The sequence below is a fragment of the Cebus imitator genome, unplaced genomic scaffold, assembly GCF_001604975.1.
Source record: "Cebus imitator isolate Cc_AM_T3 unplaced genomic scaffold, Cebus_imitator-1.0 Scaffold540, whole genome shotgun sequence".
Lineage (NCBI taxonomy): Eukaryota > Metazoa > Chordata > Mammalia > Primates > Cebidae > Cebus > Cebus imitator.
Window position 1 is genome coordinate 847,232 of NW_016107855.1, and position 21,605 is coordinate 868,836.

The 21,605-nt window shown below is 49.8% G+C and overlaps 1 protein-coding gene across 2 annotated transcripts in view; it reads right to left on the minus strand.

The window, feature by feature from the left end:
• The window catches only part of ANXA6 (annexin A6), a 59,589-nt gene that overhangs the window by 26,787 nt on the left and 11,197 nt on the right, over positions 1 to 21,605 (minus strand). For both annotated transcript variants that reach the window (XM_017514991.2, XM_017514992.2), the window contains exons 3-14: positions 14,811 to 14,901; positions 14,010 to 14,104; positions 13,318 to 13,431; positions 11,832 to 11,922; positions 10,854 to 10,933; positions 8,780 to 8,836; positions 7,516 to 7,609; positions 6,589 to 6,684; positions 5,367 to 5,425; positions 3,174 to 3,296; positions 1,975 to 2,033; positions 496 to 574 (exon numbers count right to left, since the gene is read on the minus strand). In XM_017514991.2, coding sequence (XP_017370480.1) covers positions 496 to 574; positions 1,975 to 2,033; positions 3,174 to 3,296; positions 5,367 to 5,425; positions 6,589 to 6,684; positions 7,516 to 7,609; positions 8,780 to 8,836; positions 10,854 to 10,933; positions 11,832 to 11,922; positions 13,318 to 13,431; positions 14,010 to 14,104; positions 14,811 to 14,901 — 1,038 coding nt within the window. The remainder of the gene's footprint in view (positions 1 to 495; positions 575 to 1,974; positions 2,034 to 3,173; positions 3,297 to 5,366; positions 5,426 to 6,588; positions 6,685 to 7,515; positions 7,610 to 8,779; positions 8,837 to 10,853; positions 10,934 to 11,831; positions 11,923 to 13,317; positions 13,432 to 14,009; positions 14,105 to 14,810; positions 14,902 to 21,605) is intronic.

Consider the following 21,605-nt stretch of genomic DNA (forward strand, 5'->3'; position numbering starts at 1 on the left):
TCCAAGGTCCCACACTATTTTGTGTGGGCAAAGTGTTGCAGTCTCTGGAATGGTTTGCCCAAAGTACTTCAGTGAAACCTTTCATTCCTGTCCTTTGAGGACTCCCAGTCTGAGGATGCTCAGGAAGACAACCTGGAATCCTCCAGTGTACCCAGGGATGCCCATCTGTTCTCAGCTTTCATGTCTCTGAAGCCAACTGTTTGGACCCCAGGCGGGACAGGCCCCTCCATGGAACCAGCCAGGTCTCCATTTCAGCAAGCCCTGTTAGTAGTTAGTGGGCCAGAACCCTTCCCAGCATGTCAGGGGCTAACGCAGAAACCAGGTGCTCCCCTCCACCGAGTCATCACTCCAAGGGAGAAAAGGAAGCTTCAGATGTGAAAATCAACATGTCGAGTTGGCCGCCAGAGGGCAGCTGGGTGCCAACCAGAGCAGCAGGAAGGTGCAAGCAGAGAAGCTGTGGTCAAGAGGTCAAGCAGGAGGAGGAGAAGGTCTGACCTCTACTCGGGCCACTGCACTAAGTTCCCACATCTGATAGGCCACCTGCGCTGCCTCCGGGAAGAACTGGCCAGCAGCACTGGAATGGAGGGTTTTGGGGAGAGGACAGGAGGGAATGTCATCACGGGCAACACTCCATACACCAACACATACACACACACACACACACACACACACACACACACCAACACATACATGCGCATGCACACACCACACACACATTAAGCTTTCTCTCTCTCCAGCCTATGCCTCATCCATTCACCAGAGCCCTCCCTCCATTTCTGACAACCTTCCATCTCTCTTGAGACCCCTTGTAATGCTGGCTTCTAAGGGCAGCCTTCCTGGCTGCAGGGTCCAGGCAGGATAGGATTTCTCCAATTCTTCAGCCTCCCCTTTCTTCCGTAGAATCTGAGTGGCTTCTATCCAAGCCTCCCCTCTCAAACAGGCTGATGAGCAGGCGATGGCCAGGTCAGCCCCGTATCACCTCCTGCAAAGTGCCTGGACGTATCAGAGCTCAGTAGTGTCTGCTGAACTGCACCAGCTCCTGTGGTCCTTAGCAAAGGTTTGCAGGAAATTCTTGCTTCCCTTTCATAACTGGATCTTTGTAAGCCCCAGAAAAAGGAAATTAGAGCACCTCCTGTTCCCTTTCTAGAACACAAATCTGGTCAAGTAACGGCCCAATTTAATATGCTGGGAAGAGGCCCTCAGGCCCTCCCACCTCTCTGCCTTACTTCTCTCCCTAGTCCTCCATAAACGCATGACCTTGGACATACAAATGAACCAGGCTGCTCCTTCTCACTCCTAGGCTTTTCTATAGGTGATTTCCTCCACCCAAACGCTGCCCCCAGACCCTCTCTTCACCTGGCTCTTCCCCTCTCTCCTTGGGTCTCACCGCGTATCTCCAAAGTGCCTCCCTTTGGTCTGGGCTAGGGTGCCTCTGGGTGCTTTTATATACGCTTTCTACATGGTTCAGCCAGTTCTTCCAAGCACAGGACTGCTCCCTCCTGGAAACTGGTCTACACAACCTTTTGGGCTCTGGCCTTCATCCGGGGCTTCCTTACCAGGCCTGCACCCAGAAGGCACTTAACACAAATATGCTGCATAAATGAGAAGGCAGAGCAGGAATTTGTCTTTTTCCCATTTCACAGGTAATGAAACCGAGAAACGGGTATAAAATAGCAGGGCCTGGATGCTCATATTCTGGTTCCTGGTCCACAACCCCAGACTGACTTTCCAGATTCACAAGAGCAGATATCTCCACATACAGGAGACCATACTCATGCTCAGACTCACAGGCTCCCACACACAGACCCACAAGCACAGCAGGTACCAGCAAAGGCCGCCTTTCACTTGCACGACACTCCTGACTCAGAGGAATCCCCAGCTCATCCAATTCATCCATCAGGACGTGAGCCAGGAGAATCCCCACCTGCCACCCCAAGGCCACGCCCCCCAGCCCTGGGCCAAAAGATCACTTACTCATCATCTCCCCCACACAGCTTCAGCAGAGTCTTCTTGTACTCGCCAGAGGTGTCATTCTGGAGAGAAAGAAAGAAAGGTTACCTCTCGCCAAGCCCTGGGCTCCTCTCAGACAAGGAGGTGAAGGTTCTGCTCAGCCTAAAAGACGGGAGGGCTGAATGAACACTTATTCATAGCTATCCTGGCCCTCCCGTGCTGGTTAATATTGAATAACTGGTTCTCAGCGGGCAGGTTGGGGGAAGCCCTAATTTATAGCATTTGCCAATTTCTGTGGTGTAAATACTTCTAGCAATGGACAATTCAAGTCACTAATATGACTTCACTACCAATACGTGGAGTTGAGAGGAGACGCTTGCTGCCCTTCCAAGCCAGTGCTCCAGCCCAGCCCTTCCACGTGAAATATGCATGAAAATGGGGTTCCATGAGCAAAAACACAGGAAATGCCAAAAATCAAACAAATATGTATTACACAGGTGCACACAGCAATATAGATGGCACATTCCATATCCCCCTTGGGGCTTCATAATGGACTTCAAAGTATGAAAGGCTGTGAGAAGTTCTGAGGTTAAGAAACTGGCTTATTTATCTTTGCTTATTCTGGTTTGTTACCAACTTATTTTCCCACAGAACATTTTGCACATCATAACTAAAAAAATTACCCTTTGGAAACATAATTTGGAGAAAACAACTTGGATCTCTTTCTCTGTCACCCCATAAAGCTTTATTTCAATCATACCAAAAAAAAAAAAACAAAGGGAAAACCCCCTAACTTCACATATGTCTTCTGATAAAGCCTCATGGACTGGATGTCCCAGAGGCATCCCCAATCACCGGGCCCAGGCCAAAGATCCCCCATTAACCCTCATTTGTGTTCTTCAGCGTCTCCCAGCCTTCTTCCAGGAGACTGTGAACTCTCACTGCCCTTGGGGCAGACTCCTCACCCTTAATTCAGCTTGTGTGTTCTTCATGACCCAGCCCCTGCCTTCTTCAGTAGCCTTACCTCTCACAAACACCCCTAACACTTGCTTTTCTATTGAATACCCCTAAATTCCTCAAATAAGCCACAAGGCAGGGGCTCCTGGAATGTCCAAGAGACTCCCACTGCCAAGGACATTTCCTTTTCCTTGGAGTAGTCCCCAGGGCCTCTGTCTTGGCAAAAAGCTCTCTGCTCCCTTCTCTGCCCCATGAGCTCTGCTGACCTTGATCATGCTGTAGAGGGACTTCTCATACTTGGTCCGGAAGATCTCCCGAATGTCGAGCATGTCCAACTCACTACGGGAGACCATGATGCGGATCAGGGTGTTGTCCCGAGTCCCCAGGCCCTGCGAGACAAGCGGGTTTGGGAAACATGGACTTGAGAGGAAGCTGGAGTGCTGATAGCCCCTAGATTAGTTGAAAATCCTATTTTCATAATAAAATATTAAAATTTGGAACAAAAGAAGCAGACACTGCCATTCCCATTGAAGCTCTCTCTGTGCTCCTCTTACTGGGTTTTTTTCTGAGACAGAATCTCGCTCTGCTGCCCAGGCTGGAGTGCAGTGGTATGATCTCAGCTCACTGCAACCTCTGCCTTCCTGGCTCAAGCAATACTCCTCAGCCCCCCGAGCTGCTGGGACTACAGGTATCTGCAACTATGCCCAGCTAATTTTTATATTTTTAGTAGAGATGGGGTTTTGCCATGTTGGCTAGGCTGGTCTTGAACTCCTGGCCTCAAGGGATCTGCCCGTCTTGGCCTTGGCCTCCCAAAGTGCTACAATTACAGACATGAGTCACCAAGCCTGGCCCTCTTACTGTTATAAACCTCTTCTCTCTTCATGTATAATTTCCACACTTGATTTTCCTTATAATTTTATCATAACTTTGTAACACTAAGCAATACACTTAGATTTGTACATTTTGGAACTTTGCAAATATACCACTGTGCAGTTATTTTTTCCCCATGTTATTCTTTCTTTCTTTCTTTCCTTCTTTTCTTTTTTTTTTTTTTTTTTTTTTTTTTTTTTTCTTTTTTTTCTTTTTTTTTTTTTTTTTTTTTTTTTTGAGATGGAGTCTTACTCTGTTGCCCAGGCTGGAGTGCAGTGGCATAATCTCGGCTCACTACAACCTCCGCCTCCCACGTTCAAGCGATTCTCCTGCCTCAGCCTCCCGAGTAGCTGGGACTACAGGTGTGTACCACCACGCCCAGCTTATTTTTGTAATTTTAGTAGAGACGGGGTTTCACCATGTTGGCCAGGATGGTCTCAATCTCTTGACCTCATGATCCACCTGCCTCAGCCTCCCAAAGTACTGGGATTACAAGCGTGAGCCACCGCGCCTGGCCCTCTCATGCTATTCTTGATGGTCACTGGGTTGTTTCTAGTTTTTTTCTAATATAGGCAATACTATTATAAGTATTCTTTTTTTTTTTTTTTAAAGAGACAGGGTCTCACTCTGTTGCCCAGGCTAGAGTATAGTGGTGTGATCACATAGTGCACTGTGTTCACAGAAGCCTCAAACCCATGGGCCCTGGACTTAAGAAATCCTTCTGCCTCAGCCTCCCAAGTAATTAGGACTACAGGTATGTGCCACAGCTCCCGGCTAGTTCTGTTGTTTATTTTTGTAGAGACAAGGGTCTTACTATGTTGCCCAGGCTGGTCTTGAACTTTGGGCCTCAAGTGGTACTCCCACTTTGGCCTCCCGGAATGCTGGGATTACAGGTGTGAGCCACTGCATGCACTCAACCTTGTTAAGCCATTCTTACAAATGCATGCATACAGGCAAACCTCTCTCTAGGGCTGAGCTGCCCAATCTTATTATGGCACACTGGTGGGCAGAAAATGGCTGACAATCTACTTTGCCCTTCTGGAATGAACAACCAGGGCCAGGAAGGCCTGAGGTCCTGCACCTTGGGCCTCCGGCCTCTAGCAGCAAATGGCTGCATTCATTTCCTCCAGTGCATCCCAAAAATATCAGTTTCTCTGTGTGTCATATGTGTAAAGGCCTGGGAAACTTTCTCAGAAATACACCCAGAGTGGAACTGTCACAGGGTGAGCAACATGAGTCTTAGCAGGCAAGGCCAAAGTGGTCTTGTCTACTGTACATTGGATATAAATATTCTGGTTAACACTTCTTCAAAGTCCAGGCCGCCAACCCATTTGATTGGATGGATCAGGTGCAGGCTGTCCCCCTAAGTCCATCTGTTCACTCGTGACGTCAGGCAAGTATGCAGGTGGAAGGACATGTGACCGGCAGCATTCCTGGATCCAGAGCTCACTGGGACAGAGCACCTTCACCAGGGTCAGCCCTGTGGCCATCCCTGAAGGGCTCTCTTTGGCCAGGGGACCCCAAGGACTTGCCAAAGAGTCCTAATAGTCCTCTCCCCAAACCTCGTTCACCTCAGCCCCACCACACACCTTCATAGCCTTGAAGAGCCTTTCAGCAAAATATTCCGGAGTGCTTCGGATACACTTCACTGTGAAGAGGGAGGAAGAGGTACAGTTATCCTGGCTGCCTCAGAAGGGGGATAGGATGGCCTGACTCCCTCTTAGGTGGTCCCTGGGGACCACCTAACTCAATACAGGAAGAACCATGGTTCCTGACAGCTCACAGCCCCAGAGCACCCCAGACCCACAAACCCAGGGAATAAACAGGAAATAATCTTGTTGAAATAATCCTGTTGAAGTCCATCACAAAAATCCCCTTTATCTTTCTAGTGCTTTTGGTTTTCACAGGGAACTGAGCTGGGGTGGGGGTAGGATCTGGGGTGAAGGAGGAAAAGGTGTTTGTTTAGAACTGCTACACCAGAAAGGTACTAGCAGTGGAATCATTGTGAATCCCACTGAATCACAGTGAGTACCACGGGCTGACTACTTCAAACAGGGATGGCAGGGATGGCTCTGGGAGGGAAGATAAGGAAGTGCGGTTTCCCACAAGCAATATAAACACACAACATATCCCTGACTCAGACACACTAACTGCTGGAATACTGGAATTGCAAGGGCCTCTGGGGAGGCAATGAAGGCAGTCCATCTTTCCTGTTCCTCCCTGCTGCCCACTTAACAGAGAAGGAAACTGGGGCCCAGCAAGGATAAGTGACTTGCTCCAAGCCAATTTGGGAGAAGCCCTGGTTTGAATCTTGATTCCACCACTGACTAGCCAGCTCCTCACATCCTCACGTTCTGAGTACCCCCAACTCATTGCAAAACTACACCTCAGCAAATGATCAGCCTTGGTGATACTATTTCCTCATCTGTGAAATAGAGATCATGGCTGTGGCCACTCCTGGGTCTTTTTTAAAGATTACACACTCAGCACAGTGACTGGCACGCAGTAGATGCTCCACAAAAGTCGACTATTACGATCATGATTATCCTCAACTGACGTTCAGAGCTCCTTGTCCCCCTGCCACGGCGGAGATGGGAGCTGGAGGAAGCCAGTATCTGAGGATCAAACCCCCTTCCTTTCCCCAGCCCCAGCCATGTTGCCCAGGAGCAACATTTAGAATTCATGGCCCACCTGGTTTTTTCCTGCCAAATTCTACACCATGTAATTCCCTTTTCCATTCTCAGCCCCTTGTTCCTAGGCCAGTGTTCCAGAATCTCCCGAAGCCCCCAGGAACACAATGTCAGGACATACCTACGGCCAGCATTAGCTTCTCAAAATCCCCAGAAAGCTCCCCTCGGATGCTGGACTCAATCGGCTTCCCCGTGGTCTTCAGATACTCATCAAACACTGCATCAGACAGAGAGACAGGGATGTTTAAGAGTGCCCTGTACCCCTGAGAAGACATGGGGGCTTCAAGATGGGAGTGGGGTGCAGTGGCCAGAACCTGACTGTCTAACATGAAACTAGAGCTGGTGCTCTGATGGAGGCGACTGGGAGGTCACGCACATCACTAGCGCTGTGCAGATGAGCTTCATAGCTGCAAGGGACTGTGCCTCATCCCCTAACTTGGAGACAGGACTGGCACTGAGACGGAAGGCCAAGTATCCTGTTAATGACTTTGCTGAGGGACTACACAAACCACTGTCTAATATTAGGTTGGTGCAACAGTAATTGTGGTTTTTGCCATTTTTTAAAAAGTAATGGCAAAGGCCGGGCGCCGGTGGCTCACGCCTGTAATCCCAGCACTTTGGGAGGCCGAGGAGGGTGGATCACGAGGTCAAGAGATCGAGACCATCCTGGTCAACACGGTGAAACCCTGTCTCTACTAAAACTACAAAAAATTAGCTGGGCATGGTGGTGCATGCCTGTAATCCCAGCTACTCAGGAGGCTGAGGCAGGAGAATTGCCTGAACCCAGGAGGCGGAGGTTGCGGTGAGCCGAGATCGCGCCATTGCACTCCAGCCTGGGTAACAAGAGCGAAACGCCATCTCAAAAAAAAAAGTAATGGCAAAAACTCCAATTACTTTTGTACCAACCTAGTAAAATCAGGACTAGTATTTGGGTTGGAAATGAAGGAGCTATCATGTTCCATTAGTGGTAAAGAAAAGAAAAGAGATAAAGAGAGGAATTCTTGGCGTAAACTCAAGGGAGCAGCTTGAGGTCTTCTCTGGAGCTTACCCAACCGAAGATGCTGCTTGCTGCGATTTCCCAAGATGTAAATGAACTGGGCTTCATCTGTTCCCCATTTCAGTTCCCCTGCCTCGTATAGGTCCTAAAGGGGAAGAGGTGGCACGTAACTGAAAGAGGAAACCTCAGGAGACAGCACATGCTGGCCAAGCCACGCAGTACTGCTGCCTGACCCCTGAACACACCAGTCACTGGTGGCCTGAGGACCTCTGCATATGAAACAGGCACGTATGGCTTAATGATGGGGATACATTCTGAGAACTGCCACCGTTAGGCAACTTTGCCATTGTGTGAACATCACGGAGTGTACTTACACACACCTAGATGGCACAGCCTAGTACACACCCAGACTACGTGGTATATAGCCTACTGCTCCTAGGCTGCACACCTGCTCAGCATGTTACCTTACTGACTACCGCAGGCAAGTGCAACACAAAAGGAAGAATTTGTGTATCTAGACATATATAATCATAGAGAAGGCATAGCAAAAATACGGAGTTAAAATCTTATGGGACTAGCATCACATATGTGGTCCATCATTAACCAAAACGTCATTTATGCAGTACATGACTATACCTATATGCCTTTCTTCCTACCTTTCTGGAGAAACTCCTACTCAACCTTCAAGGCCCAGATTAAATGTCCCAGTTTTTCTCAAAGTATTTCCCGATGCTCCCAGGCAGTTCTATTTCCTTCCCTTCCTCCCTCTCTGAGGCTCCCATAGCTTTCTTCTTTATCACTTTGATCTACTGTACATGATAATGATTTCTTCATGTGTCTATCTCTACACTATTGCATGGGCTCCTTAGCAACAGGAACTATGTCATAGCATTCTCTGTATCTGCCTCTGTAGTGCTGCTGGGATGTACTGTGTGCTCAAAATGCCTGCAACCCACGGCATATTGATAGAGGAGGTTTTTGTGTGATTAATATATACTTGTCTTTCCAAGTACCACTTAATTTTGTTCATTAGTGATTTTCCAACGCTTGGCAGAGTGCCTAGTATGTACTAGGTATTTTACTTCAATAATATCCAATAACTGAATCAATAAAGAAAGCTCCAAAGTACATCTCACCAATATTACATATGTGATGTACTTTTGAAAGATAACTTAGATCCTCTCTTCAACCAAGCACTGTATACATGACAGCTGTGGCTGGGTTATTTCCGGTATTTGATGCAAATGACTTCACTTCCAGCCCTTCCCATGGCCCTGACATCTCCCCTCAGTGACTTTCACTGATGCTTGTTTACCTGGACATCCTGTTGTACCAAGTCCTCGCTCACTACGTCATCCTCCTCCCTGGTTCCCTAAGCAGAGAGACAAAGAATATGTGTTTCAAACACTGCAAAGCCAGGAGGGAGGCCTGGGTGCCAGAGGTGGTGACAGGGAAGGCAGGAAAACCCTAGTGGCCCAGATGTGTTTAGAAGCAGTGACTGCTATTGCAGGAAGAACACAGTATCTGTTCTGTGAGGCAATCAAAGGTTCCCCAGCCCAGAGGTAGGCAGACCCCTGTCCTGAGGACATCTCTGGGGACAGGGCCTCAGGTTCTCAAGGGTCTCTGCCACAGATCCTGGCATTGCCCATGACACACCCCAGCAATGATTCCATAGGGGCAAAGGGTCTGAACATTTGCATTCCATTAGGTGCCCTTATACCTTAACTTAAATAATTCACCAATGAGGATTTGGGACTTTGGTCCCAAGATCTGAGTTCAAAAGCTGCAAAGTCACCAAATCCTATTGGTGCTTCTGTTATTCTGCCGAAGCCCGTTGTCCCATCTGATCAAGGAGGCTTACAAATAGGAGGATGCACAAAGCAAACAGGGGCAGGCAGTATTGAACTCCTTCTTACACAGGCAGAGGTCTGCAGGTGGCCTGGAGAGGTCTATGGCCGTCCCCTCTTCCCCCTGGATTGTGGGTTCCAGGGTCTCAAACCCCTGGGTTCTCTTTGCAATTGGGCAGAAGACAGGGCTGGCAAGCTTACAGCGTGTGCTGCGCTGCTGCTTAGTGTCAGACCTTGAGGATACAAAACTCTTGACTCCAAAATACAGGGATAGGACACTCCTCTCCAGAACAAGCGGCTTTGAAAATGGGGCACAGGTTACAGTGTCCCATTCCTCAGGTTTCTTCTGATCATTCCCCAGGTTTCTTCTGATCATTCCCCAGCTGGTTAATATGGGGTTGTTATGGCAATGAGGGGAAAATAGTAGGGAGGAGCTGGTATAAAACGGGAAATGCGGGGGAGAGGGAATATAGTGGTGGCTTAATTTCTATCAAGTTTCATAACCATCTGGTCCTTGGAACTGAGCTTGAGATTTCTCAGTGCCTGTTCCCGCTGAGCCTGTGGTTACTAGATACCTACAGGGCCGGGTAGATAACATTCATGGTGAAGCGGGCAGGGGACATATGCTCTCCAGCCCACTGCAGTCATGCAGAATGCAGGCCTGCTGCTACCACAACTTTCAATACATCAAAATAATCCAGAAATCCATTTTTTGAACAAAATCTCACAGCTATTGCTTTCCTTGTTTTTGAGACGGAGTCTCACTCTGCTGCCCAGGCTGGAGTGCAGTGGCGCAATCTCGGCTCACTGCAACCTCCAACTCCCAGGTTCAAGCGATTCTCCGGCTTCAGCTTCCTGAGTAGCTGGGATTATAGGCGCCTGCCACCACGCCCAGCTAATTTTTGTACTTTTAGTACAGACGGGGTTTCACTGTGTTGGCCAGGCTAGTCTCAAACTCGTGACCTCAAGTGATCTGGCGCCTTGGCCTCCCAAAGTGCTGGGATTACAGCCGTGAGCCACTGCACCCAGACAAAATCTCACAATTTTTAAACGTTAGCAACGAACTCAAACTGGTTTTGCTTTGTTTCTTAAAACACATTGTATGGGGAAAAAAAAATCCAACTTGGCAGGTTGAATTCAGCCACAGACGCCAGTTTGTAGCCTCCTGATAGCCTCTTTGTGATATACTCCTTGGGCGGGCTGTGAGGAAGCAATAAGGCTCAGATGTGGGAGACTCAACACAGCAGCCCCAGGAATGCTGGGGTCCAGAAATGCTGCATGTGCAGCTGTGGACGAAATGGGAGGAAGGAGGCCCAGAGAGAAACGGGAGGAGCAAGTGTGGAGAGAGGAAGGAAGTCACAGCAGAAGACACTTCTGGGCATGGAGGACTGTGTGCCAAAGGGAAAGAGGGTCACCTGAATGTACCTGCCTGCTCAAACCAGGGAAAACCGACCAGACCCCTGAGCATTCAGAGCTATGCGCAGGTGAGCCAGACAGAGGCCATCCCAAGCTCCAGAGGGAAAAAACAGGCTGTGAACCAACCTGGAGCAGGACTACGAGCATCTTCTGGAAGTGGCCAGAGGTGTCGCCGATGATGTCAGCCTCCAGGTCCCGCTCGTAGGCTGCAGAAAAGAACACAAGCTTTAGTCTCATCCCCAGACACCTCAGGGATCCAGGATAAAGGCCCCTGCTGCCTCCAAAATGATCAGATATTTAAAAAAAATTCCAAAACCCAGTCTATGTGACCATCATGGCAAGACCCAGGGTATATTCTCACAGCTCTTCGTGCTGACCATGATATGATGAAATGGAATCTGTCCACTCTCTCTACCTTACCTGTGCCTTGACGGCCTACCCGGACAGTGGTTACAGCTTTCCAGTGGTTCTCTTCTCCTCTATTCTCAATTCCTTTCCAATCCATGGCAACAAGGATGACTGTCTGAAAACCCGCATCTGATCATGATACTCCCCAGCTTCTCATTAGACTCAGAATAAAACACCATCTTCCCTTGGCCTGCGGGCCCTGTGTGATCCTGCCCTGTCCTCTACCTGTCTAGCCTTGTACCGGCTACCAGGCTCATTTCTGCTTTAGGGCCTTTGCACTGGCAGTGCCCTCTCTTGGAAGGATCTTCTCTCTATTCTTTATACAACTGATTCCTCATTTCCTCCCAAGACCTCCCTGGTGAAAGTTTGATTCTTGTTACCTTGTTTGTTTCCCTCGTAACACTTAGCTAAAATACATCATTGTGTTTATCTGTTTACCTGTTTATTGTCTGTCTCCTTCATTATCTCATTGGTCTAAGAGAGAGGGACCCCTTTGGTTTTCTCCATCACCATATCCTGAGAACCTAGCACATCACCCAGCATAGCGCAAGTACTTATTGGATGGATGAATGGGTGAACAAATGGATCAGAGGAAAGGAGGAGAGAAGGCAGATGGCTAGAATCTTAGTCCCCACCCTTGCAATCAACCTCATTCTGTATCTGAAGATCCTAAGTGGCCCCTCCTGCCCATCTCACCATCTTTGTATGCTGCCACCAGCTGGTGCATCTGCTCATTGGTCCGGGAAGCCAAGATCTCAATGAGGCACTTCTCATCGGTGCCAATGCCCTGGGAGAAGAAAAGGAGCGCATGAGTTAAGGGTGGGGATGGGAGGCCACTGGACCCAGGCTGGGATCTGGGAGAGGCCAGAGCTGTGACACCCCAGCACTGAGGAGGCTCCTATGCAGCTCTTAAGACACTGATTGGGAATTGCTGCCTCGAGGCTCGTAAGGCATGGTCACATGGTTTGGATGTGTCCCCACCAAATCTCACGTCGAACTGTAGACCTGAATGTCGGAAGTGGGGCCTGGTGGGAGGTGATTGGATCGTGGGGGCGGTTTCTCATGAATAGTTGGCACCATCCCCTTGGTACTGTCCTCACGACCGTAAGTTCTTGTGAGATCTGGTTGTTTAAAAGTATGCAGCCCCTCCCCACCTCCCCCCTTGCTCCTGCCCCCGTGATGTGAGATGCCTACACCGTCTTTGCCTTCTGCCAAGATTGGAAGCTTCCTGAAGCCTCCCCAGAAGCAGAAGCCACGGAGCTTCCTGTTCAGCCTGCAGAACCATGAGCCAATTAAGCCTCTTTTCTTTATAAATTACCCACTCTCAGGTGTTCTTTATAGCAATGTGAGCATGGACTAATATGCATAGGTGTTAGTTCTGCCTCTCCCAGCTTTGTGAATTTTCTTTGTGAATTCTCTTCAGAAACTATCTTTTTGGGCCTCAGTTTTCTCATCTGTAAAATGGAGATGATATTAGTTGCCGTGCCACACTCACAGGGAGATTGAGAAGATAATACTCTCTCACATTGCTAAGTGTGTCAGTTTGTAAAGTGAATTCACGCTTAATAGCTCATAGGAGACGGAGTGCTAGATACAGCTAAAGGGCTGTGCCTCTCTTCTTCCTAGAGGGCAATTCTCTACCTCTACCCCAACCAGGCCGAGCTACTCCTTATACTCTAAACGCAGGTCCACAACTTCTCCTGCCATTTTTATCCCCATTTACAAAGAAGGTCAAGGCATTTACAAGGAGTGTCAATGACCTTGACACTCATATCCACCAAATCCTCTCTGGGCTTTGGGGCTTAACTTGATCCTATTATCCTGAAAGACGCCCTCTCAAACAACCCTTGGCCCAGGGTCATGTTGATTACCTTTAGTGTGCCCTTGGCCTCAGGAGTGTTAGACACAATTTGTCTCCATGTCCCTAGAACCTGCTTCCTTGGACTGCAAACTCCTGGTAAAGGGGTCTGCACCAAGGGCCCCTTTCATGGGGTCTGTATCACGCTGACATCTGTCTGCATCAGGCTGTCTGAGGATCGGGATGCTCCTCTGGGATAAATTTAGATGTGTCTTTGAAGCAGGGTGGGTATGGGGTTCACCAGTTGCTTTTGGAAGAGCCCAGATTCTTCCCATTAACCACATCCCCACCCCAACACACACATACACCCTCCTCACTTCTTACCGAGATGGCATCTTTAATTTCTTTGGCATCACAATAGGCAGGCGGCCTCATCAGGCCCACAATCAGCCGTTCAAACTTGCCCGTCAATTCATACTTCAAATTATCAATGAGGTCCTGGGGGGTGGGGAGAAAGAGGAGATAGAAGAGGAAAGGGGAAGAGTAGTTACAATGGTAAGAGTTACATTTAATGAGCACTTACTCTGGCAGGTGCTGGGCTAAGTAACCTTGTTAAATTAAATTACCACCCTTGGAGGTATATACTATTACCAATCCTGCAAGACAGGCTCAGAGACAACAGGTGTCTTACTCCGAGTCATGCTGCTAGCAAACGACTGTTCAGGGTCAAGTCCACAGTGCTGTGCCACTTCCCGACCACTGTGTTTCCTCGATTACTGTGTGTCTCTCTCACTGTCTGGCAGTCCACAGAGTTGACACCTCATATATCTTATTCACTAGTGCAGCCATAACACCTAGCATGAGCCTAGCACACAGCAGGTGCTGAAAGTGTATTAAAGGCTGAAAGACACCCAATGGACGAGAAGAAAAAGAGCAGGGTAAGGTGTCAGCCCAGAGGCTGGCCTGGAGTGCGAGATCCAGGAAAGAACCTGAATGAGCACACATAGGTGAATAAAATCATTCTCCCACCCCCACCCCTACCCCCACCCCACGGGCCCTCCGGTTGCCATGGTTACCTTGCCATAGAGGGACTTGTAGCTCTGACAGACCTCCTGCCTCTGCCTGTTGCTCCGGGAGGTGATTATGTCCAGTATGGCCTCCTTGTCACTGCCTGGAATAGGAGAGGGCAATCATCATCCTACCCACCCTGCCTCCAGGAAGCCCACCAGGGCTGCTTCCTTTCCTGGACACAGGCCTCGTAGCTCCCTGCAGGCCTCAGCATGAGCCTTCTGCTCATCAGGTGCTGGTGTCAGGGCAGAGGGTCAGTGGGGACTTATTAAGTCACCACTGAAAGAGGACATAGCACATACAATATGTAAGCTCAGAAGGCCCCTGATCCAGCTTCTCACTGCACAAATCAGGGAAATAAGGCCCAGAGAGGGGCAAGAACTTGTCCAAGGTCTCACAATGAACCTGGCTAAGAAAACCCAGGTGTCCTAACACCCAGTACAGGGTTGTTTCTGCCACAAGACAAAGAAGAACAATTGCACCACCTTCAGATTGTGGCAGCCTCTGATCAAAGGCAGCGGGCGGTGTTATCAGAAGGGGGATCTACTAAGGAAACTTCCACTACACTAATGAAGCACTAGTTCTTCAGTTGGGTGGTAAATCCGTGGGTGAAGTTTCTGTTACTCATTATACCTTTTTGTCAGAAACATTTTATTATAACATCATGAAAATTAATAAAAAGAGGAGACCAAAAAATGAATACGTGCACTTCACCATTTCACAGGCCCTACCACCACTACCAGAAGGGTTCTGGGCTGTGTCTACATCTGGGGGATAACCCCCAAGCTCCCGAGAAGCCTGGCACCCACCAAAGCCCTTCATGGCAGTGTACAGAGCCTCGGCATCCTGGTTGGGGTCAAAGCCTGGGAAGTCATGGATGGAGCCCCGGTACTTGGCACCCTGTGAAGAGAAAAGTAGATGGTGAGGCTGCCAGCCCTCCACTGAGACCCAGCTCCCAGCCTCAACCCTGGGTCAGATGCCTACCCTGGTCCAGGCTGAGCTCTTTCCCCTGCAAAACCAAATGCTGGCCACATACACCCTGGGTAGGAGTATGGATGACTCCCCCATTCCACCTGCTGCAACCTGCCCAAAGGACAGTGCCACTTCCCCAAGGGAGGGTGGCTTGGCCAAAGCCTACAGGCCTGTACCACCTTCCAAAGCATCCAGGAGAGGGTAAAGAAAGCCTGACTGAATGTAGGAGATGAAAATGATCCCTGCAAGAGTAGCAAGAGTCATACACACACACACACACACACACACACGCACACCCTCTATATCTCTACCTGTCTGTCTGTCTGTCTATCTATCTATCTAATCTATGTATCTATTTTAAGAGATGGGGTCTCACTCTGTTGCCCTGGCTAATTTTGAATGCCTGGCCCTCAAACGATCCTCCCACCTTGGCGTCCCAAAGTGCTAGGATTACAGGCATCAGCAAGGGCACCCAGCCAGCCCCTGGTATTTTTACGGCATTTTACAGTTTACACTTTCATCTCTGCAAACGTGGTTGGTTTAGCCATTTATAGAAGCTCTTAAGATTATTTCTATCACACAGACAAGGAAGCCAAGCCCTAAGAAGAGCCACTTATGGGAGGTTGCACAGAACCCAGACCTTCTCCCTGTCCCCCTCTGCTCTCCAGCTCCAGGAACCTTGCAGGGGCCAGCTACTGAGGGTGGGGTCCTGGGCTCAGGGGGCCCAGAGCCACTCTCAGTTCAATGCCAAGACCAGGTGCTGCCCCTCTGGGTCCAGTAAACTGTGCTGTGAACTGGCATCTGAGGACAAGCTGGCTTGGTCTCTGAGGGGAAGGAGAGAAGCGGCAGAGAGCCAGAGGATCTTAGACATCGAACCTGGACCTGAATGCACAATGGGACTGGTTCACAGAGAAGTCAGGTGTGGGTCAGCTACATGGCACTGAGAAGTAGGGGATCTGGGAGAGCAGCCAATAGCTGGGAGAGTGGAGGATGCCAGAGCCTGTCACCAAACACACAGCACAGTGACAAGGTACTCAATCTGTGCTAGGCGGAGACCCAATTCCTGTCTTTCACGAGCTCCTGGCCCAGTGGCAGAGAGAGACAAGCACATCAATTACTATAAAGCTCGTAATAAATACACTAAGACAAAAATAAGGTAATGTGGGAAAACACCAGAGGCTGATCCAGCTGCAGGAAATTAAAAAAGACTCCAAAGAAGAGGGAATTGGGGGTGGCCCACATAGAACTTGCCTTCGAGGAGTGAGAGGTGGAGCAGAGAGAGCCCTGGACTGTCTCCCGTCTCCGCCTCCCAGTGTCTGCACTGCAGGACCCCGGCCAGGCCTCTGGAGGCTCTGGCCTCTGTCTGCAGAGGCTGGCTCCTCTGAGGTATGCATGCGTGGGTATGCAGTTACTATTTAAAGTTCTGACCAGAAAGGAACACAGCCCTCTTCTGCCACCTGGGAATCCCCTGCAACCCGATCACACCCCTGGGGAGAGACGTAAAGAGTAACACATGCTGAATACCCAGAGCAGGGCACCTTGCAAGGAGCTCAGTGAGCGCAGGATGGGGGCTTTACCGCCAATGCTCCCCTTGGCCTTACTTCAGACCTCAGGGCCGGAGCCTGAGAAATTCCTGCTGCCTTCTCCACCCTGGCAGGCAGTTTGATCCAGAAACCTCTGAGAGCAGATATCAGATCCATTCTGCCCACGGCACAGAAACTGACCAAAGGAGGCCCTCAAGTATTTGTCACGTGAATAAATGAACAAGAACAAGGAACAACTTCTAAATTGTCCTCCAGGAATTTCACTTCTAAATCCTTTTCTCTTTCTTTCTGGATACCTTTAGCCAAGCAATATCAAAAAAGTATGGCAGACAATATTATCTTCTGGGATGGATGAAGAAACAAGAGGTGGCCAGGCCTAGTGGTTCAAGCCTGTAATTCTAGTACTTTGGGAGGCAGAGGCGGGAGGATCACTTGGGGTCGGGAGTTTAAGACCAGCCTGGCCAACATACTGAAACCCTGTCTCTACTAAAAACACCAAAATTAGCCGGGCATGGTGGCAGGCACCTGTAATCCCAGCTACTTGGGAGGCTGAGGCAGGAGAATCACTTGAACCTGGGAGGCAGAGGTTGTAGTGAGCCAAGATCGCACCACTGCACTCCAGCCTGGGCGACACAAGACTGACTATGTCTCAAAAAAAAAAAAAAAAAGAGAAAGAGAAACAAGATGGCCCAGAGGCTCAGAGGCTCAAAATAATTGCTTTGCAAGGATTCTCAAAGACCTTTTAGTTCAATTTCTCACTCGGTTCTTAAGTCCATGGAGAACAGCAACTGTCATGAACAGGACAAATCATTCTGCCTAAGAAGAAGCGTGGAGCCCCAGCTCTAGCACAGGCTTGGCACAGAGGCTGGAAGTAACTGTGACTGGGCTGAATGAGTGAATGGAGACACCTGTGATGGCCCGAGCTCTGAGACGGAGGATGCGGAAGGGAAGCGGTGAAGGGAGACCTCCTGGCACTAGATCCCTAGTAGTGTGTCTCCAGTGCCAGGGCCTCCTGGGACCAGCGTGGAAATATTAAGCTTTGAGAGGTGCCACCAGGGTCAGGTCCTCCAGGGTCTGTCTGGGCCCTTTGCAGCTATCCTGTTGCCATGATTCATGGCTGTTTTTCCTTCCACCTGTCTGGACCAACCTGTTCTAATCCACAGTAGCACCAGCCTCCAATCCACTTCAGTCATAGGATGTCCTTCCCACGGCTCACTTGGAATAAGAGAGGGAAAGTACTTTGAGAACCACAAGTTGAGACCTAAATGAGGATGGTTGGTCTTAATATTACCACCTGTGTCCCAGAAGACCCAAAACAGAGAGGGCAGGTGATGTGTCAAGACCACACGGCAAGTCAGAGGCCCAGCTCGGAAGGGAATCCCAGGCTCTTTCTAACAGACCAATTTCTCCCTTCCCCTCAGATTCCATCTGAGTAGGGGCTGGAGATAAGACGTGACAATCACCACACAGCCCAGTGCTTCCTGCTGGTCAACAAGGCCGTCTGCCCCTCCCTGAATACTGAAGCATTTGAGTTACTGCCTGCACTGTTTGCCTCTATGCCATTTCAACCCTGCATTCAAGGCTCTAAACAAGCAGCAATGCTGTCTAATCCATGGCATCCTAAGTGCTTCTCACACTCAGATACTCACTCTTCCAGGGTAGCTAGGGCCAGCCTACCTACCATTCATTCAATTAAACAAAACTTACTGAGAATCTAGATGCTTAGGACCAGGGACCATTAAGAACTCAGAATCTGTTAGAGAGATACATGACAACTCCAGCAACAATGCAGTGTGGTAGATATGATGCTAAGGGCAGCAGGGAGCCAGGAGATATTTCCTCTAGAAGCTCTGGGAGGGCAGGGACCATGTCTGTCTTGCTCACTGATGCAATTCTAGCACCAAGCACAGGGCCTGGAGCAATCAAGCACTCACTGACTATGTGTTTCATAAATGGATGGATGAGTGACTGTGAATATATTCCAAGCAGATCAGAGAAGGCTTTCTGGAGGTGATGTCTAAGGTAAGTCCTAAAGGATGAGCAACAGCTGGCTCCAAGGACTTAGAGGAAAGAGGGGAAAGGTGAAGAGGAAGAAGGCATCACACAGAGGAGACACATGGCAAAGGCCTGGAGGGAAGCAAGGGGCATTCGGGAAAGCCCCACCCCCCCCAGAGTCTCCAGTGCTCAGAGCAGATGCTCGGTGTCGTCACTAAAATCATCCACTAGAAGGGGGCTAGGCGAAGAGATGAGGCTAGAAAAGATGGTAGGGAGAAACAATGTAGACTCGTGTCACGCCGGCAAGGGCAGCTCTAGTCCTGCTGGACTGGCCTGGGCACAACACCTCAGCCAGGACTTGGGTAAGGCAAGGCTCTAGCACCCTGGCGTTGTTTTCCTTACCCATTAAACACAGCTGGCCACTCACAACCCTGTCCCTAGTATTTGGCATTCTTTACTAGGCTGAGCCATGTGACTTGCCTTGTAGATAGATTAAAAACATTCAAATAGCAGCAGATTTCATATGGTTCCAAGTCTGGTTGATATTTGGGATCTAGAAGATATTTTAACTTGTCTGCTGGGGTGGGGGTGTGTTGGTGGGACAAGCACTAAGATATAGTCTAAGTCCAGATTCTTCAGAGCTCACAGTCAGATGCCCAAAGTCGCTAAGGACGTTGGATTGTAAGCTGCCAGGGAGGGTATGCAGAGAAGAGGGAGGCATGTCCTCAGGACGAAGGGCGGGGGATCAGGCAGCGCGCAGATCCCCTTTCCTATTGCTGCTCCTCCCCCTCTACACTGCTCCCCCTCATACAGAGTGGGTGGTCATGTATGAGGTGCTCCCCCTCATACAGCAGTATCTGCGGAAGGCTGAAGTCCATGCTGGGGGAAGGGTGCCTAATGACCTACGCAAGTCTGGATCAAAACGCTCACTTAGAGACAAGCTTCTCGAGCAGCAAGCTCAGGCTCCTGCACAGTTCTTTGCACAGGACTAATACGATCTTCCAAGTGATGGCCAACTACAGCAGTTGTCCTGGGACCCCACAGGATCATAGCCACTAGAAGCAAAGGTGGGGGCTTAGCACTGCTCATATTTGGAGACACAGAGACATCTAAGACACAGAGACATTCAAATCATCCAGGCCCAAGCTTCCCACTGTGAGCCATTCTCAAACCAACTTTGTGAATTCTGCATCTCTCTTTTTTTTTTTTTTCTTATTATTATTTATTTTTTTTTTATATAGAGACAGGGTTTCACCATGTTAGCCAGACTGGTCTTGAACTTCTGGCCTCAGGTGATCCGCCCGCCTCGGCCTCCCAAAGTGCTGGGATTACAGGCGTGAGCCACCCCGCCCAGCCAAATTCTGCATCTCTTAGTGCCACCTATACAGCCGCACGGGCTTCTCCTCACCCGCCCACCCTGACTGCCTGGCACACCTCTGGCAGACAGGTTCCTAGCTGCAGGAACCCATGATCAAGGCAGGGGACAGCAAAGAAGGGACTTTCCACCCTGAAATATTCAGTAGGTCGTGGTGCCAGCTGGTGAGCAGCCGGGCCCTGGGGCTCTGCGGGGCTGGGCCCCACCCAGGCTGCTGCTGCTGGGGCAGGAGTCCTGGTGGCCTCTCAGGAGCAGAGGCAATGTTCCCAGAGAGACAGGTACCTGGCCAGAACTCCAGCTGAGAGCTGCCTTGACCGGGTCCTGACCCAGAACTCACCTTGACAGCTCCCAGAAGTTCCAGGCACAAGCACCTGCCTATCCTGCTCTGTCCTCAAGGTGTTTTTATGTTCATTATTGCATTCAAACCCAGAACGTCCGTGTGAAATGGAGGCCACAGCGCCACGCCTCCTGGGTCTTCCATGACACCACCTTATTTCTTCATGTCTTTGGGCCTCAAGTTCTCCTCTTCCGAAAGAAATGGGGAGAACAGCACAATAACTACGGTGGAAGGAACTGGGGAATGACTAGGCCAGAGAAGAGGGAGTAGTTTGCTGCGTGTGTGCACATGTACGTATGCACACATACATGTGTGCGTGTGTTGGGGTACTGGGAGAAACCTCATTCAAGCTAATAGTTGAAAGCCGAGCTAATAATTGAAAGTTGAAGCAACAACTTCAGCTCAATGGCAGGGGGGCTTTTCTCACATTTCTCTATTACTGTCTTCTGTAACCCTCACCTCTCCCCCAAACCACTGCACCCCAAGCATCAGATTACTTTTACTCCCTTGAGCACGTGGCATTCACTCTCCCTCTAGCCTCTGTCCAGTTGTCCCTACCTAGACCACTCAGCCCCCTTGTTCTTCCCCTGAGTAGCTCTCCCTAGGCAGCTTTCCCTCTCTCCTCAACCTAGGTGGGGTGCACTCCTGTGTGCCCCCAGAGCGCCTTTACTGCTCCACCAGAACACTGTACATGGGGAGTGCCAACTCACCCCATGGGAGGAGGATTCCCTAAGGCCCTGCCACCCTGGGACTCGCTTGCAGGAGGTCTGCTGGTGCCTGGTCCATGGCAACAAGAAACCACAGTTCTGCCAGGCAGAAGGCAAGGCCCAAGAACACTGGACAAAGGTCCAAAGATCTGCACCCTAGGTCCTGGCCTCTCTCATCTCCCAGGACTGGCCTGTCCACTGAGATCATCTAGGATCCTGCAATTCAAACGTCTTTCAGGAAGCAGCTCTAGTACGACTACACGTAGGAAATGGGGAACAGCGAAAGTTCCACCTTGGATTTTTGCCCATAACCAGTAACATTCTCTCCTCCTGGTCAGAGAGGCCTCTTGTATGCACAGTACAAGTGGCTGAGAGGGAGGCCACAGCTAGGACTTCTCTGAGGGTACTGATCCTATATACTGTAACACACTATGCTCTTTAGAAACCGTGAATATCGGCCGGGCGCGGTGGCTCACGCCTGTAATCCCAGCACTTTGGGAGGCCGAGGCGGGTGGATCACGAGGTCAAGAGATCGAGACCATCCTGGTCAACATGGTGAAACCCCGTCTCTACTAAAAATACAAAAAATTAGCTGGGCATGGTGGCACGTGCCTGTAATCCCAGCTACTCAGGAGGCTGAGGCAGGAGAATTGCCTGAACCCAGGAGGCGGAGG